The 17,635-nt window shown below is 40.0% G+C and overlaps 1 protein-coding gene across 1 annotated transcript; it reads right to left on the reverse strand.

The window, feature by feature from the left end:
- Positions 1–10,569: 10,569 nt before the first annotated feature.
- LOC111343847 (uncharacterized) lies at positions 10,570–17,429 on the reverse strand. Its single transcript, XM_088748701.1, has 6 exons — positions 16,109–17,429; positions 15,310–15,435; positions 14,793–14,918; positions 14,378–14,503; positions 12,288–12,421; positions 10,570–12,194 (listed from the first exon to the last, which is right to left on the reverse strand). The coding sequence occupies exons 3-6, from the start codon at positions 14,851–14,853 to the stop codon at positions 11,733–11,735; spliced, it is 783 nt and encodes a 260-aa protein (XP_088604827.1). The 5' UTR covers positions 14,854–14,918; positions 15,310–15,435; positions 16,109–17,429; the 3' UTR covers positions 10,570–11,732.
- Between the last annotated feature and the right edge of the window lie 206 nt (positions 17,430–17,635).

Raw genomic sequence — 17,635 nt, forward strand, 5'->3', positions numbered from 1 at the left:
TTAGAAAAAGTAGTTAAGATTTTATGGAGATCTTCAGGTGTGGCAAACTTGAAACGGTAAAATTAACACTGACTTTCGAGTAATGCAGTTACAACTTTCCCATGACTAGGACCAAAAACAGTAATGAAATACTACCTGAAGCTAACACATGCTCTTTGCTCACCAAACCGAGCGTTCCATTGCAGTTTCAGAGACTTTTAAACCCGTTTTAATCAATATTCCGCTGAAATAGTATCTGGTGAACTGAAAGAACTTGGTTTACAAAGATCTACGAGAAAAATAGAAGGATTGTACTAACCTTGAATTCTCAAATGCAAATGCTGTCACCATTCACGTAGTAATTGTTAAATAAATCTGTCTTTAACCAGAACACTTCTCTTTCTGTGTGTGTTGAAATGACGTGAATTATTACAATGATCTCAACATGAAATTAAACGAAGGTCAGTGCAGTCAAGCTTATCTCCAAATACTTATTACAATTCATAAATAGCATAGTTATTCATTTCTGATCTTGAACTGAAGCAATATTTACATCACGCTCTGAGAAAGTTAAGTGCGACAAATTGATTGTACATCTTTCAGGTCGTCAGTCAAGACAGACAACGGAAAATCCACTGCGCTAGGGTAAACATGACGAATTGCTAAAACTACTTCACTCGATATTTTTTCTTCGAAAGTCTCAGAGTCCTTTTTATATTTCATACGTGCATGTTTATGTTAGAATCTAGCCTAGGAGTACGCTCTCATTCGTGCTCAGTTGTTCGAACGGCGAAGCCGCGAGTCACGATAACTCGTCTAGATTGGAGCCGAGTTATCAAAGGGCGTCCTGATTCGAAAATGTACCCAAAGAACCAGATCATATGAACAGCTGAATGCGTCGATATTTCCATAGGACGCTCACTGACTAACCATTCCAAGTTAGTCGGAGGCAAATCGGAAGTAACGTTCGAAGTGCATTTGCACTTGAATTTTATTGTCTGAAATGTCGATAAATTGAAATTTATTGTCTGAAATGTGGATAAAAAAATTTAATTTCAAATTAAGAGAAATTTCTAAACAATTATTAGTTCGGTAAGATGGACTGAAAAAAAAAAAAAACAAAAAAAAAAACAGGAAGAATTTACCCTGGGTGAGTTTAGGACCGTAAATGATTCAGAAGATTGACTCGAATTGCAAATGACGGACTTAAAAAAAACTATTTTATGTTATTCACAACGGGTAATCCATGAAGCGGGTGACGTAAAATGGAAGCGAAAGTTAAATACTCGCCTCCCCCCTCGCACCCCTTGTCCGGAAACCCCTCCCCTCCCCCCTCCGCTTGAAAAGAAAAGACACCCACCTAAGCCTCTACCCTTCTTCCTACTTCCTCCCCCTCCCCTCCCCCCCTCATACCCCTTTGATAATTGTGAGGCTTTTATCTGATGAACAACTCAATCAGGAGATCTATGAATTGTGAAAGGAATATGTTGGGGCTTAACCCCGGTGCTATGACAACGCTGAAAGAATCAATAACATTTTGACTGATGCAGTGATATAGTAATAGAGCAATTTCAATGCAAGGTAACCCGCGATTACACTGGTTTTGTTTTACTTCGCTCTGTGATTGGTTTAAAGAGACTCGCGCCACTCTTTCGATCCAATATTGAAACAATCACAACTTGGTTGCTTGCGTTTTCCTACGCTTTAGACAGCTGTTTCGTTGTCTTTACAATGAACTTTTATTGGCTTGTTCTCATTAGTTTTCCTTCTTCTGATTGGCCAATGTAATTACTTTGACTTTGGTTTTACCACGCTCAGTTTAGAGGCGCTCTGATGTAACAAACGAGTGTCATATTTGACAAATTTTTAAACGAGCCCTCTCTGTCTGTCTGTGTCTGTGTCTGCCAGACGGTGTGTCTGTCTATCTGTATGTCTGTGCGTTTATGTGTCTGTCTGTGTGTGTGTATGTCTGTCTCTCTGTCTGTCTCTCTGTCTGTCTCTCTGTCTGTATGTCTGTCTGTGTGTCTGTGTCTGTGTGTCTGACTGCCTGTCCATCTATATGTCTGTCTCTTTCGCCCCTTCTCTATTACAACCCCTTCCCTCCTGGAGTGGCTCAAAAGATATATGTTGAAAATTTTGAATTAATACGGCAAACTGGTAGCATTACCTCTTGCTAGCAACGATTGTCCAAAAACTGAAAGGAACTAGACATTTACAGCTTTAGATAAGTTTTCATTTTGTACTTATCTTTTAAAATATGATGACGATTTTGTTTAATTATATTCATACTTCTGTTCTTCCACCGTCGTACGTAGCATTTTGTTTCATCCTGGACAAAATCTTCAGGTCTTGCTTCTTTGGTTCTGTTATTCAACTCGCAAAGTTTATCAGTTATAACGTAATTGTAGCTCTGACATGTAAGCTCGCTGTAGCAAAACACCAGACACTCGTGCGAACCTTGTACCAGTTTTGTTTTTAAGATGTGGCCTTTAAGAGACTTTCCACTCTCTGACTGCTCAGCGGGTTCACATTGCTGACTTGTGGCCATGAGAAGAGGAATCAAAGATAACGAGTGGAAAACATACACTCTCAGAAACATCTGGATCGGATTGAGTTTTACTGAAAAGGTAAAGAGATGAGTTGAGGCAGTTGAGAAGGAATGGAAGGCTTCTTGAAACGTACGATTTATTTCAGTTGGTAGTGAGAAATTTTCTTTTGAAATTTTGTTGGGGAAAACGCTGAAGCAGTACGATGTATCAGAGAGGGAAAACGTTACATTGCTTGACTGATGAGGTTTATCGTGAACTTAAACGGTACTTTGCTTAGAGAAAACGAGAATTAGCAAAGGACCCAGTAATATATCGAGACTTTGAATTGAACGATAGCTGAGTCATAAACCATTTCGTAGAAGGGATCGTTTGAATATCGACGTCATCTCCTAATTTTGGGGATATTCATCAAATTTCGTATGGTCTTTCCACGTACGGTACTGTAGTTTCAAATTCTTTGGTGACTCAAGTGTTCATAGGAAACCTCCTAGTAATACAGGACGCATCGAACCTTAATTGATGATCATTTAGTTAAATTTGAAAACGGGGAATGCTCGATGGAATGCATTCAAGCTCGAAGATTCGAGCATGTACAGTTGAATGTCTTTAAATTTTAGCTTTCACTTTAATTTTGAAGCACAAGGTTTTCCAGTAGGTACCTCAGTCGTTTATGCAACACATGATATAGCACCTCCCTGAGCATACCAGAAGCAAAACGCTGCAGGAGCTACCGCTGATCCGTCCTACAACGCGGACATGATCTCACTAGCGTCCTGGCTGGTCAGTGGTACTGAGCTTAGGATCACGCGCAGTGATCACTCTGGACACGCGCCGACACTCTTCCTCTGAGCCACTAAGACTCTACGGTAAGCACGGTTATCTCTGACTTGATATATGACACCAGAAACTCTCCAAAAAGAACCTTTCCTCTCATTCTGCCCAAGATCTAATTTTTAAAGTTAAATTTCTTCATTATCAAACACATGGAATTTTCCGATGTGTTTCGAGTCTCCGCGCAAACCGCAACCGTAGCAACTTTACTACTTTTTCCACAGCCACTATGTGTTTTCGATCTGATCAATTTTGCTCTACATTTTAATGACCTCGCACTAAAAAATTTAGATGCTGAGTGGTTTGCCGCCACTTCAGAAAGAGAGGCAATTTTTTTTTAAAATAAATCCAAACACTGCCAGCAAACGCAGAAAATGTTTTCGACGGAAACTGAACGTGACGGTAAAAGTTAAGTGCTACATAAAATTTTAAGTTAAAGAGTCATAAACGCAACAGCTTCCTCCTTGCTCTTTCTGTCTTTCCGTGGAAAATTGTTTTCCTATATCCTCAAAACTAATGCTGAAATGATGCACAGATGCCCACAAATGCACTCCATCCAATGAAATTTCCGTGAGAGAAGCCTCGCAGTATCTAGATGGGCGCCAATGTTTGTAGCGATGCGTATAATAATAACGCCTCTGAGCACTATTTTTGGAGTTTTCTGCAAATTTTGTCAACCACTGAGAATAATTCCATGGTTTTTTTATGCCGATCCTAGCAGTATAAAAAGCGCATGTCAAATATGAACTTTGTAATGGGAAAATAAAGGAGAAAAAGGAACAAATTTAGCGCTTTAATTCGCTGATATACGCAGTTTTATGTCCAGAATCCAACAAATAAAGAAAGACAAAGTCAAGAAAATTTCGAGTGTAATTTCTTTTGTCATTAAAGAGCTAAGGAGGAGCCTCTTCATATACAGAAATCAGGGACATCTTGAGCCCGTTACGAAATGCCAGCGGTATATCGTATTACAGACAATTCAATAAGGCGGCGGTGGAAATGAAGTGATCACGTAACTTTCTATTTTCGTAAAACCCCACCAGAGAAAGGCCTGCTACCCTTCTATCCCAGAAAGCCAAAGGAGACGTCAGAACGAGGCAAATTGCGGCCAAACTGTGCAGTTACTAGGACTTGTATCTTTCGTGTTCTTCCATCCTAAAATTGGGATATTTAAAAATGGCGTATTTGGCTTTTGAGCTCTGTGAAATTACGAATAGTTTCCCGGCTCGAGGAAAATTTTTGGGTCAACATATTCGACCGTTTACGAGCGATTTACTTGAGAAAACTTCTGCAGAATACATATCGATCTACGCAGTTGCGAATCTTCACAAGGTTGTTCCAACGACAAAAGAATTGTAACACCTAATCGAAGCAGGTTTCAAGAGTTTTATATGAGAACGATCCTTCGCAGTAAAGCACTATTTGAGCAATAGTGAAAATCAGACCTGAAAAAAATTTCAGGCCTGTACGGGATTCGAACCACTGACCTCTGCGATACTAGTGCAGCGCTCTACCAATTGAGCTACCAAGCCAACTGGGAGCAGGCCATCAAATTAATTCGATATAAACCCGTAGATGATAAATCAAACAACAACAAACATATGAAACATATGTGTGAACTGCGGTTATGAGACGTATATGAGAACGATCTTTCGCAGTAAAGCACTATTTGAGCAATAGTGAAAATCAGACCTGAAAAAAATTTCAGGCCTGTACGGGATTCGAATCCCGTACAGGCCTGAAATTTTTTTCAGGTCTGATTTTCACTATTGCTCAAATAGTGCTTTACTGCGAAGGATCGTTCTCATATACGTCTCATAACCGCAGTTCACACTTATGTTTCATATGTTTGTTGTTGTTTCAAGAGTTTGTATGGGAAAATGAGGTCAGAATGACGAGTTTACTCGTATACCTTGAGAAAAGGTAGGCTAGAGTTTGTGTATTTTTTTTTTCGTAGCGATTGAAGCTTTAACCGATGCAGGCTGCAATTTTCAAGTACGCAGCGAAAGAATATCCCATCCTTAGACAGCTATTTTGAAAAAGCAGTCTTTTCACACACATTTTCTTATACTGTTTCGGCGCCATTTTGCTGGCAACACGAGAACCTCCGCCATATTGTCCCAAATTTCTGGCAATAGACAATCCTCTTTTGGTTTAATTTGGCTGAGGGGTAAATGATGTCTCAATACAGAGATATATTTAAGTCAAAATTCACTTCTCAGTAAATAAATATCTGAAACATAAACAACAGACACTGTAAAGCTTATACTTACTCGGCATACAACGAATAAAAGGGACTGTAAACATTTCAAGGCAGATGTCTGTACGCTTACGTTGGCTGGTCACTTGAAAGAATCACATGTGTGGCCGATTTTTCAACGTATTACGAGCTCTTTCGCAGGAGGTAGAATGTGACAATCGTTCCTTATTGCTGAAATGTGTAACCACTTTTGCACCAGATGTAGAGCGCTGTTTTAGTGAAACGTGACTCTCGTCCCGTAGCATAGACAGGTGTTTTGTTACAACCCGTTTTATTTTATGAAAGTTTGTTCAAGAAGAAAGGATATGCAGTGTTCAGTAAGTCTAAAGATTTTAGATATCCTGAGTTTTTGTATGTAAACGTCATTGATTTTCCAGCCCAATTTTCAATAGATAGCTTTGCATGTCAACGCTACGACTATCCGCAAATAAAATAGAAAAAAAATTAACAAATCTCATGGCCTCGTCCCACGGCCTCTTTCTGTGTCACCCTATGATCTTTTGATAACTAAGAAATTCTTTAAAACTGATTCTAGAATCTCGTAAACCGATGGTTATCTTATACGACATAGGCCGTGTTTCCACGAGCGGTTTTTCAGGTCGCTTAGTGAGCGAAAAGCGGATGTCCCGTGAAAACAGTTGCTTTTCCAACGGTAAGCTGGAATTGAATCAGGAATCCGGCCGGAATTTCGCCGGAGTATTTCAACGTCTGTTTTTTCATTAAAAACGACTCCGATGATTTTCCGAACAGTATACGAGCTTCGAATATACTCCGATGATTATCTGAGGGTTTTCGAATTTACCCGAAGATCCCTGAATTTTTTAAGGCCTGTTCTTAATTTAAAACAACTCCGAAGATTTTCCGAGTGGTCTACGAGCTCTGCATATACTTCGAAGTTACCCGAGGATCCGGCCTGAGGAACAATCGAGCTCCCATGAACATGGTCGAAAATCTATGAAGAGTTAAGAAAACGCTGAAGAATCCGCCTCAACAATTCTTTTTTACCGTTCTATTTTTATGTAACACAGAATATTTTAGGGTGAGTTTTGTCTCGATAAGAAATAGCACACAAACTGCAGTTACAAACATGACAGTAAAACGCATGTTGGAATATAAGATTAGTAAACTTTACTTGACGTCTCGTATGTTTCGACATACATCTTCAGAAGTGACAGTTAATAATACACGTGGTGACTAAGTTTAAATCCACTACAGGTAATTAATTAACATAACAATGAACAAGAAAAGATTTTGCAAATACAAAGATGCAAACTGATGCAGATAAAGCTTATCGCTGCTGACATTATCGCTTAGAGTAGGTTTAAGTTCTTGAATTAATAGTCTCCTTTATCTTGCAATGAGGAAGTTGTTGCTACAGAATGGTTATCCTGCTGGGGTTGTAAATTACAACATCAATGATGTTTTGAGCAGAGAGCAAAACAGACCGATTAATCCAACCACCACAGTTCCCAAAAAGAAAACAATCTTAGTTTTACCTTTTTTAGGGATGCAAAGTAAAATTGTTACCAAACAGCTTAAGACCTGCATTAATAACCTACATTAATAGATTTTATGGTTGCATTGATCTTATGGTAATTTTTCAGAGCGCTCATCGCATCAAGTCCTTTTTTCCGTACAAAGATAAGATCAGCCGTTCCCAAATGTTAAAGGTTGTTTATAAGGCTAGTTGTTGGGACTGCCTGGATTTTTACATTGGAAAAACAAAACGTAGATTGCATGACAGAAAAACTGAACATTTTAAAGGGCTCACAAGTGCCTGTCATACATCTGCTATCGCGAACCACGTCACGTCAACTGGTCACACAACATGAAATGGGACCACTTTGAGATATTAGACAAAAGGTCGTTCTGATACTCATTGCAAGATAAAGGAGACTCCATTAATTCAACAACTGAAACCTACTCTAAACGATAATGTCAGCAGCGATAAGCTTTATCTGTATAAGTTTGCATCTTTGTATATGCAAACTTTTTCTTTTGTTCATTGTTATGTTAATTAGTTACTTATCTTAAATTTAAACTTAGTCGCCACGGGTATTATTAACTGTCACTTCTGAAGATGTATGTGGAAACATACGAAACGTCAAGTAAAGTTTGCTAAGTCTTATTTTCCAACATACGTGTTACTGTCATGTTTGTAACTGCAGTTTGTGTGCTATTTCTTATCAAGGTACGATGGCCAAAAAGAAAGAATTTTTATGATTTTGTATTAACCAAGTGAAAAGTTCATGATTATTGGCTAAATTGAAGTCAGTTTGTTTCCGGTTGGACAGTTAACCACCCCGATACCCCGCTCCTTTTTCCTCGTCCGAAGAACAAAGAACGATCGAAAACGCAGGCCTTGTGAAGACTTGGCATGCAGTAAAATACGTTAATCAGTGACGCCATTGTCTAAAAAGTGATCGCGAAATAATTCTTTTGAGTTAAAACTTGAATTAATAACTTGAATTTTGAATAAAAATATCAGATCTACAGCCACAGCATCAGACTTTTCCCCTGACCAGCGAGGTGTCTCACTTGGCCACAGCAATGGAAGGGGCTGGCCAAAATCATCATTATGGATACCCAGGGCTGTTACCACAGTTATTTACGACATCTATGTTTAGCCAAAGGCTGTCGCCGGCGATGTCTTGTACGCAGCAGCATTCGATTAGCGGTATGCGACTACTCTAACTATCCGTGCCCCAAGGTTTTCCTTTACCGCCGAAACCCATCATTCCTGAATATTCTAATCCTTTCTTTTAAATGAAGCTAAAAATGTAACGGATGTGAAGGAAGCTTTCAAAAAGACTCTCAACCTGTTGATAGCATGGCAGTCATTGGACGTTTAGAGGTGGACTGGTATCCAAATCTGTACTTAAATGGCACAAAATGTTGGAAGCTAGAAAGAGCACAAAGAAGATACTACCATATTAACGTAGCATATCTGTGCACACGTCGTCCCTGGTTCCATACAGGCCACTTGCAAGGTCTGTTGAGGAGAACTGAGGGAGGCCTGTCTCTAACGGAAGAGCTTATCGCTTTCGTTAAGTAGTGCTTTCCCGGAATTGTAATTGAATAAATGGTGGACTGACTAAGGCATTGATATATTTTCTTTATACCCTTTCAATGAATAATCGAGGTGTCGATGAAAGGGACGCTGACCATGTTGACCTATAACTTGACGAATATTTTGCTGTTTATAATTTAGTTTCACGGCCGTTAAAAAATAGATAAGTTAATACTTAAAAATAAGAAAAGATGAGATAAAAAAATCGATGAAAAACAAATGAAGCCGGGGATTCGATTGTTCCTCGAGGATCTCCAGGTAACTTCGAAGACCCTCGGATAGTTTTCAGCTAATCCTCGGAGTATATAATCGGAGCTCGTACACCCTTCGGAAAAATCTTGAAAAAAGAAAAAAGAAGAATTGAAAAGACAAGCCTTCAAAAATTCAGGGCTGTCCATGTAACTTCGGAAACCATCGAATAATCTTCGGGTTAATTATCGGAGTATATTCGGAGCTCGTACATTCTTCGGGAAATCATCGGAGTCGTTTTGAATAAAAAAGAAATAGACGTTGAAATACTCCGGCGGAATTCCGAATTCTTAGTTTTCCAGCTTACGTTTTCCAACTCGCTTAAAGTTAAGCGAGTCGGCAAACTTCAGTGGAATTCTCATTAAATTTAAGCCACTAAACCAGGTAGCTTAGGCGAGTTGGTAATTAATTTCGGCCAGTCAGGAGTCGTTTGCGGTTATTCATTTGACAGGGCTGTCAAATCGGAAATACAACACGCGTGGTGTTTTTATTCTCGCGTGAAGCTTCTGCGGCATTGAAAACAACATGGATAATCATGGAGGGAATAGTTTTTCTTTTTATGATCCAAGAAGCTTCCCATCAAATGATGCACTATCAAGCGATGCAAGGTGAGTTTACTTCGAGGCGTTTAAACATTCCAGATGCAAAGCATTCAGCTAACGTAGCAAATCATACGCTTTAGGAAATCTCGCCGCTTCGTTATTCCTTCTGTGAGCGGTCACTTTGGCGATCCCGTTCCCGTCCATATATATCTCCAGCCTTCCAAAATCAACTGTGGCTTCCACAAGCAATATTTTTCAATTTTTTTGCAGCCTTTGTTGAAATTGGCTCCTCCGTCGGATGAAAGCCAACCGCATAAACACAGAAAGGAAAAGAAGAAGGACGTACGTGCGACCATCTTCTCCGTCTCCCGCCATATTATTCAAACTGATTTATTCGCGCGCGTGCTGTCAAATTACCGAAGTGAAATATAATCTTCCTCGAGAAAACACCTATCATTTTTAAGTCGCTTAACGTACTCTGTAAACATAACACCCTCAGGAATGTTAAGCGAGAAAACTGGCGTCGTGAAAAAACGGCCATAATACTTACTCAACGAAAAATAATTTGTGTATCCCGTCAGTTGGTCTCTACTAATGGAAATTATTTCATAACTACTCATCAAAGAAATGAAGCTGTGCGTTGCTATTTAGATTGGTAGATTAACTTCTTTGAAGGGAAAGACTCGGGAAAATGTTCGTTCAAGTACAGAAATTAAAATTCTCTGCAAGTCGGAGCGACTTGTCTCATTCAGTTGATTAACGAGTTTGATATCAGTTTAATGGTGTTAATCGTCAAAGGTTAAAGAGTAAGAGAACTTAAGACGGACAACGGACGATAGTTGAACCTTCAAGGACCCTCCCCTTCCCAAACGCTCGACAACGACATGTTTTTCACAATAAACTGTAGACACCTGTCAGGCTTCCCAAACGGCGAAGCCGATACCAGAGTGCAGAATCTGAAATACAAAACACAGGCTCTCGCTTAACATAAAGCAAATATTATGACAAAGACTAAAAATAGCATTGACCCACTATACCATGAAAAAGTTTTGTATAAGCTTGTAATAAAGCAATACAACTGTACGAGAAACTTAACTTTATTTATAACTGTTCCAAAATACATAGGCAGTCATCGAGTAGTGATTTTCCAAACGTCTTAGTGATATGAACAAAGTTATAAAGATGACTGACCGGAAAAAAACCTGAATAACAACAAGTGAATAAATATAAGCAAACTTAATCTAAATGTTTATTATACTGTTCAGACTATTCCACATAGCTAACGCTAATAGATTGTGCTGTAAAATAAGCATATTATATTATTAGCATTGCTCGATTTTTTCCAAATAATGCAGCTTAACATTATGCTGGTTTTTGAAACTTAGTCTTCCTTTTACCACTCGTTATGATGTCATTCATAGTGTGAGGACTAGTTATGGAAGGAAAACTCACTCGCCCACTCGATTTTGAGTTCGAGAACCATCCCTCCGCAACTAGGTTTGCTTCTGTTCCCAAAATCATGCTGTTATCTTCTGTTCTAACATCTGGGGAGGGGGGGTTTGGGTGGAACATGACCGAAATTGTTGCCTGAGTACTTGAAGTAATGAGAATAATTCATAATGGCGTCTGTCGTTGGGGCTTAAGATCATGTGGCAACCCATCCTGATGTTCGTACAACGTGACGAATTCTTTCCTGATATATTCTTTTGATACTATCCCATTCCAAACCTTCGTAATACTTTTGAGAGAAATATGCTCAAACGAGTCCGAGCTGGAGTTCAACTCTAGTCCTTTTTTTGGCGGAATTTGGTTGTCATCGAAAGAGGAAAGAACAAGCCTTTTCACCACTCAATCAGGAATGTGTGCGGGTTTCTTGACGTATGTAAATGGTTGTGAATCCAGGTACACTTTTAGTGTAAACGCCTATGAATCTGATAGCCTCAAAGTCGAGGATTTCGATAAAATTTATAGAAGATTAAATATAGACCTCTCTAAACAGCATTTCACGCGTCACGAACTTAAAAGGGAAAACTTCAAGGCATGTCAATATAACATTGCATGCATTAACGAATCCACAAATTCAATGAGTAATTTTTAGTTTTCAAACCCCATCCCTTGTTACCAAAGTCAGCTTCCTTTCTGTTATCTCCCATGATTTTAAAAGAGGCAAGTGTCGCCACCGTTACTCCAATTCCGTGGTTGGTTTTTGAACAGTTTATCCCGCCTCCTCCAATCATGATCACAGAACCGCTTCAGTCCCAGTCACACCAGAAGCCGACCTCATCAGCAGCTTGCAGGTCACCGCTGCATGAAGCCTGTCCAAAGCCCTCAGTTGTTAGGTATTGTCCACCATATCGAACTTTGCATTTTCCCAGGCACTTTTTATCGGACCAAACTGAACCGTTCCTGAAGTCACCATAGCTAGTAATTTTAGAGCGGAATGTCAGCCCACTCAGACAGTTCGCTGTTTTTTGCAACAAAGGAGTGTGTCTAGAGTCATCACTGCGCGTGATCTTAAGCTCACTGCCACTGATCAGCCAGAACGCTGGGGAGATCATGTCTGCGTTGTACGACGGATCAGCGGTATCTCCGGCAGCTTCAGTACTGTCATACCACCAGTATCCCGAGTCAATCATCCAGTTTTTGGTGTCACTGTTTGAAAATCGAGCGAGAAGAGTCCAGGCCTGATCCAATGATACCATGTCACAATAGCCCTGGAAAAAAAAATAGACTCCAAACATTCTTACCTCTTACAGTGCAGTTTTTATTGGGTATTGTCCATAATTAAAGAGTAATAATTTAGTTACCAGAAATTTCTTAGACTTCACATTTTTCTCCCGAGGTTCCAGCCAGTATTTACCGCTGGCTGCCATCGCTTGTTCGCTGGCCTTGATCTCCCCACAAGACTCGGCAGGCATCTCGGGAATGGAAACTAAACGGACTTAGCAAAATGTACAATAAAATGGTTATCTTTCGATGACAATGACCTTCTTGATCCACTTACGTTCTCTTAACCAAAAAGCATCATTTTTAACGACAAAAAGGCAAATGAGGTCATTTTAAATCCAGTGATATGATGAGGAATCTGACAATCCCTTGACTACAATATGTTTACATATGATATGTTATTAAGTCGCACTTTATACAAATTTTCAGAAGTTACAAAACGTGGATGCTCTGAAGCTAACATCTCTGCAAATACCATAGACCAACTTTATTAAGTACTTATCCCTGTTCTGCACAACCTCCCCTCCTTCCCGATTGAAAAGAGGAAAACTGATGAATATCACCAAAATTAGGAGATGACGACGATATTCAAACAATGCCATAAATGAAATGGTATATAACTCGGGTACCGTTCAATTTAAAGTCTCGATATATTAACGAGCCCTTCGCGAATTCCGGTTTTCTCTGAGCAACGTACGATTTTAAGTTCACAATAAATCGCATCAGTTTAGCAATGTAACGTTATCCCTCCGTGATATATCGTAATCCTTAAGCCTTTTCCCCAAACGAAATGTCAAAAGAAAATTTCTCACTACCGACTGTAATAAATCGTTCGTTTCAAGAAGCCTTCGACTCCTTCTGAACTGCCTTAACTGATCTTTTTGCCTTTCCAGTAAAACTCAATCCAATCCAGATGTTTCTGGGAGTGTTTGTTTTCCACTCGTTAAAATTGATTCCTCTTCTCATGGCCACTAGTCAGCAATGTGAACCCGCTGAGCAGTCAGAAAGGCTCTCAAAGGTCACATCTCTAAAACAAAACGGGTACAAGATCCGAACGAGTGTCTGGTATTTTGCTACAGCGAGCTTACATATTAGAGCTACAATTACGTCACTACTGGTAGACTTTGCGAGTTGAATAACAGAACCAACGAAGCAAGGCCTGAAGATTTTGTCCAGGATGAAACAATATTGTGCATGCGACGGTGAGAGAACAGAGGTATGAATCTAATTAAACAGAGTCTTCATCACATTATAAAAGATGAGTACAAAATGAAAACTTATCTAAAGCTGTAAACATCTAATTCCTTTCAGTTGTTGGAAAATCGTTACTAGCAAGAGATTATGCTACCACTTTGTCGTATTAATTCAAAATTTTCAACAATATATCTATTGAGCCACTTTAGGAGGGGAGAGGTTGTATTGGAGAAGGGGCGATAGAGACAGACATACAGAATGAGAGACAGACAGACAGACAGAAGGATAGGCAGTCAGACACAGACACACAGACAAACAGACAGACAGACATACAGACAGAGAGAAAGACAGATACACGCACACACACAGACAGACACACATACAGACTGACAGACACACAGACATGCAGATAGACAGACACACAGATAGACAGAGAGATAAGTACAAACTGAAGACTTATCTAAAGCTGTAAATATCTAATTTCTTTCAGTTCTTGGACAATCGTTACTAGCAAGAGATTATGCTACCACTTTGTCGTATTAATTCAAAATTTTCAACAATATATCTTTTGAGCCACTTTCGGCACACTCGTCGATGTCTCAAATGAAATCAACAAACCGGACTTATAATCATAATAGTTCTATCTCGGCTGTGACGTTCGCTGGAGGGATGGGGGACTTAGAGGGGTTGGGGGGGGGAAGGGTGATGTTAAAATTTTATATGACAAATTTTTATTTAACCTTAGTCAATCCAGTTTTGATGGTAAAAGTAGGTGTTGAATATGATCTTTGAGCGCAATTTTGAGGAATACATCGAGATAGAAGAGTATATCTCTATCACGATAGAATGTATCGACGGGGAAGTGTGGGGGATGTGACTTTAACCTTAAAAGTATGGTAAGAAAGAGCTGCTCTAAAAAATTCATCGAGACCTTCAGGCCAAAGGCTTTAAACAAATAATGAATGATATCACATACCTGTGCAGTTATATCCATCACCTCTGAAACCAGGATTACAAAAGCAATTGAATGATCCCTTGCTATTGGTACAAGTGGTGTTGTTCTTGCTACAATTGTGGATATTTTCGGCACACTCGTCGATGTCTTAAATAAATTCAACAGACCGTACTCATAATTAGAACAATGATAACACGGCTGTAGCGCTGGTAGGAGGGACGGGGCGCTTAGAGGGAAGGAGACTCTAAAGCATTTGATGCCTAAGATTTTGCAAACTTTGACGATAAAAGTGAACATTTATTATGATTTTCAACGCGACTTCGAACGATAGACATCTAGATTAAGGATTTTAAGTCCTTAATATACATTGTACTTCTTGGGTGCATATGTATACGTTTTACGCGCAGTATCTTCCCTTCTGAATAATATGAAATACCTGAGCAGTTGTATCCATCCCCTCTGAAACCAGCATTACAAGAGCAATTGAACGATCCCATGCTATTAAAACAAGTGGCGTTGTTCTTACTACAGTTGTGAATGTTTTTGGCACACTCGTCGATGTCTGAAATGAAAAATTAGGTATCCAATATTGTGATAAAAAAAATAACGATGAGGAAGTGTAGAGAATGTGACTCTAAAAGCTGGAGGAAAATTGCTGTTGTTAAGAATTTCTTGGCTGCAGCTCAAGCTCTTTCTAATCCCATAAACAGGCGAGTGAGATATGTAAGTCTCAGATCATTCATTTTATCCGAATAGCACACGAGGATTTTTAAACGCGTTTAAAGCTGTGCATGACTTTCAAAGATATTTATGGTTTTCAACGTTGATCGAAAGCATTCAGTCATCCAATAAGCAATTATTCTACCAACGCTTTGAGTTTCTTAAAGGGAATATATTAGAAAGGGAATATTCATTTCTTAAATCATGATAAGGTAAGCGCTATACGATTCTACCTTGGCAGTTATGTCCATCTCCAGTGAATCCAGGATTGCAAGAGCAGTTAAACGATCCTTCGGTATTGGTACAAGTGGCGCTGTGCTTGCTGCAGGTATGGGCATTGCTAAGACACTCATCAATGTCTGGAATGGAATCAACAGACCATACTCATGCACTAGGCTGCAGGGATGGGAAAGTGCTCCAATATATATATATATATATATGTGTTATTAAACAAGCGTGAGGTCAAGATGGCTGGATATTGGCCGAGTTCTTTTATTGCATTTCTATAAATGCGGAGAACGAACACGGCTAATATTCAGCAATCTTGACCGAACAAGCCTGGTTAAGACAGGATTTATTATAATGCAAGAATATTTCGCTTTATTAAGGATTAAGAATGACTTATTTGCTTGGAGAGCCGAGAAAGAAGGCCAACTGTGTTTGTGGCACAACAGACCCACGAGAGTCGTTTGTGTTTTCTTTGTTTTGACTATCTTCTGCCGCTTTTTGCGTTTCAATCGCCGACATTGTCCAAGAATTACGAAAGTAGTTCTAATTCAAGTTTTTTTCTTGCCCGGGATCAATGCAGCTCATCTCAAGCGGGGAAGATGAGCACATCTAGCCCGCTCGGATAGCCAATCAGAACACAGGATTCGCTTCATCTTGCCCGCGGGCGCTGCGAGCGATGTAATAAAAGAGCATAACATTCCAAATTGTATTGGGTTACCATTTAAGGTACCTTTGTCAGGACCTGTTCTATTGGTTTTTCGCGCTGATGCGACAGAGCATTATGTTCTGAATACTATTTGGTACCTCTGCAGTTGTGTCCGTCACCACTGAATCCCGATTTACGAATGCACTTCAATGATCCCTTTATATTGTTATAAGTAGCAGTTATGTGAAGGTGTAGTCTGATCGTCCGGGTGAGTGTAGTCCTGAGAAGGACTGTTGTCAGTGGTAGTGACTGACGTTTCGACAACCTGTGCGGAAGTCATCATCAGAGTCAAGTGAATGATTGCTGTCAGTAGAATGTTCTTATTCCAGTTCGTGTGAAATGATCGGTTGGTTTTGCCGTGATGTTATTGGCTGTAAGACTCAAGTGACGTAAGTCGGTCGTGATTGGTCTGTTTCGATCTGTCGGTAAAGTTAGGTCGTTCTTTTTCGGTCGTTTGTGATGTTTATGTCGTGAATGAGTCGTTTGTATGGAGCGGGTAGTTGTTGACACCTGTTTAGGGGAGTCTGTTCTAAGTTAGTAAACCAGCTTTCCAGAGTCAGTCGTTGAAAATAGTCAGTGCTGTAGGTTAGGCATTGCGCAGAGTCCCAGTCAATGTTGTGCTTGGAAAGTCGATGGTGTTCAACAATGTGATTGCTGACATCACCTTTCCTCGTCGCCCGTCTGTGTTCAGTCAGTCTTGTTGTGAGGTTTCTGCCAGTCTCACCGATGTAGGAGGCTTGGCAGTCGGAACAATTGATCTTATAAATCGTTCCCTGTCTGTTCCTCGGTTCGTCTTTGTCTTTAACGTTGGTTAGTAACTGACGTAGTGTGGTGATGGGTTTGTGGGCGACGCGGATATTGAAGGTTAGTAAGATGCGCGAGATGTTTTCAGACATGCCTTTTATGTACGGTATGGTTGCTGTAGTCGTAGGGGTTGCGGTGTCGTTTGTTTCGGTAGTGGTAGTGGGTCGGTGAGTGTTTCGTCGGATGAAGTCGTTGTTGTAGTTGTTCTTCGTAAAAACACGGTGAAGGTATTTGTTCTCGTCGGATAAGCTGTCTGTGGAGTCGCATACCAGTTGTGCGCGTCGTGTTAGAGTTCTGATAGTTTTGGCTTTGTGTGATGTAGGGTTGTAGGATGACTCGTCTAGTAATCTGTTGGTGTGTGTCGGTTTCCTGTAAACTGTCGTCCGTAATGAGTTGTCGTTGTGGCTTACCAGGCAGTCTAGAAAAGGAAGTTTGCCATTTTCTTCGACTTCTCTGGTAAACTGTATGTCACTGTTTTGTTCATTAAGGTGGCGGTGGAATGCGTCAATTTCGTCGTGTCGAACGGCGGTGAAGGTGTCGTCAACGTAACGTAACGTAAACAAAGCCGAAAATCTACCGACCCACTACCGCTACCGACAGACGACATTATGGACCAAAAAAAGAACGACCTAACTTTACCGACAGATCGAAACAGACCAATCACGACCGACTTACGTCACTTGAGTCTTACAGCCAATAACATCACGGCAAAACCAACCGATCATTTCACACGAACTGGAATAAGAACATTCTACTGACAACAATCATTCACTTGACTCTGATGATGACTTCCGCACAGGTTGTCGAAACGTCAGTCACTA

This window comes from Stylophora pistillata, chromosome 2 (genome assembly GCF_964205215.1).
Source record: "Stylophora pistillata chromosome 2, jaStyPist1.2, whole genome shotgun sequence".
NCBI classification, from domain to species: domain Eukaryota; kingdom Metazoa; phylum Cnidaria; class Anthozoa; order Scleractinia; family Pocilloporidae; genus Stylophora; species Stylophora pistillata.

What these genes read in the sequence shown, in the direction of transcription:
- LOC111343847 (XM_088748701.1), bottom strand. Translation starts at nt 14,853, where the DNA reads ATGGGATCGTTCAATTGCTCTTGTAATGCTGGTTTCAGAGGGGATGGA. An exon ending in GGATGGATACAACTGCTCAG is followed by an intron (nt 14,504 to 14,792) that starts GTATTTCATATT and finishes AATTTATTTAAG; the next exon opens with ACATCGACGAGTGTGCCGAA. An exon ending in TGATGGATATAACTGCACAG is followed by an intron (nt 12,422 to 14,377) that starts GTATGTGATATC and finishes CATTTTGCTAAG; the next exon opens with TCCGTTTAGTTTCCATTCCC.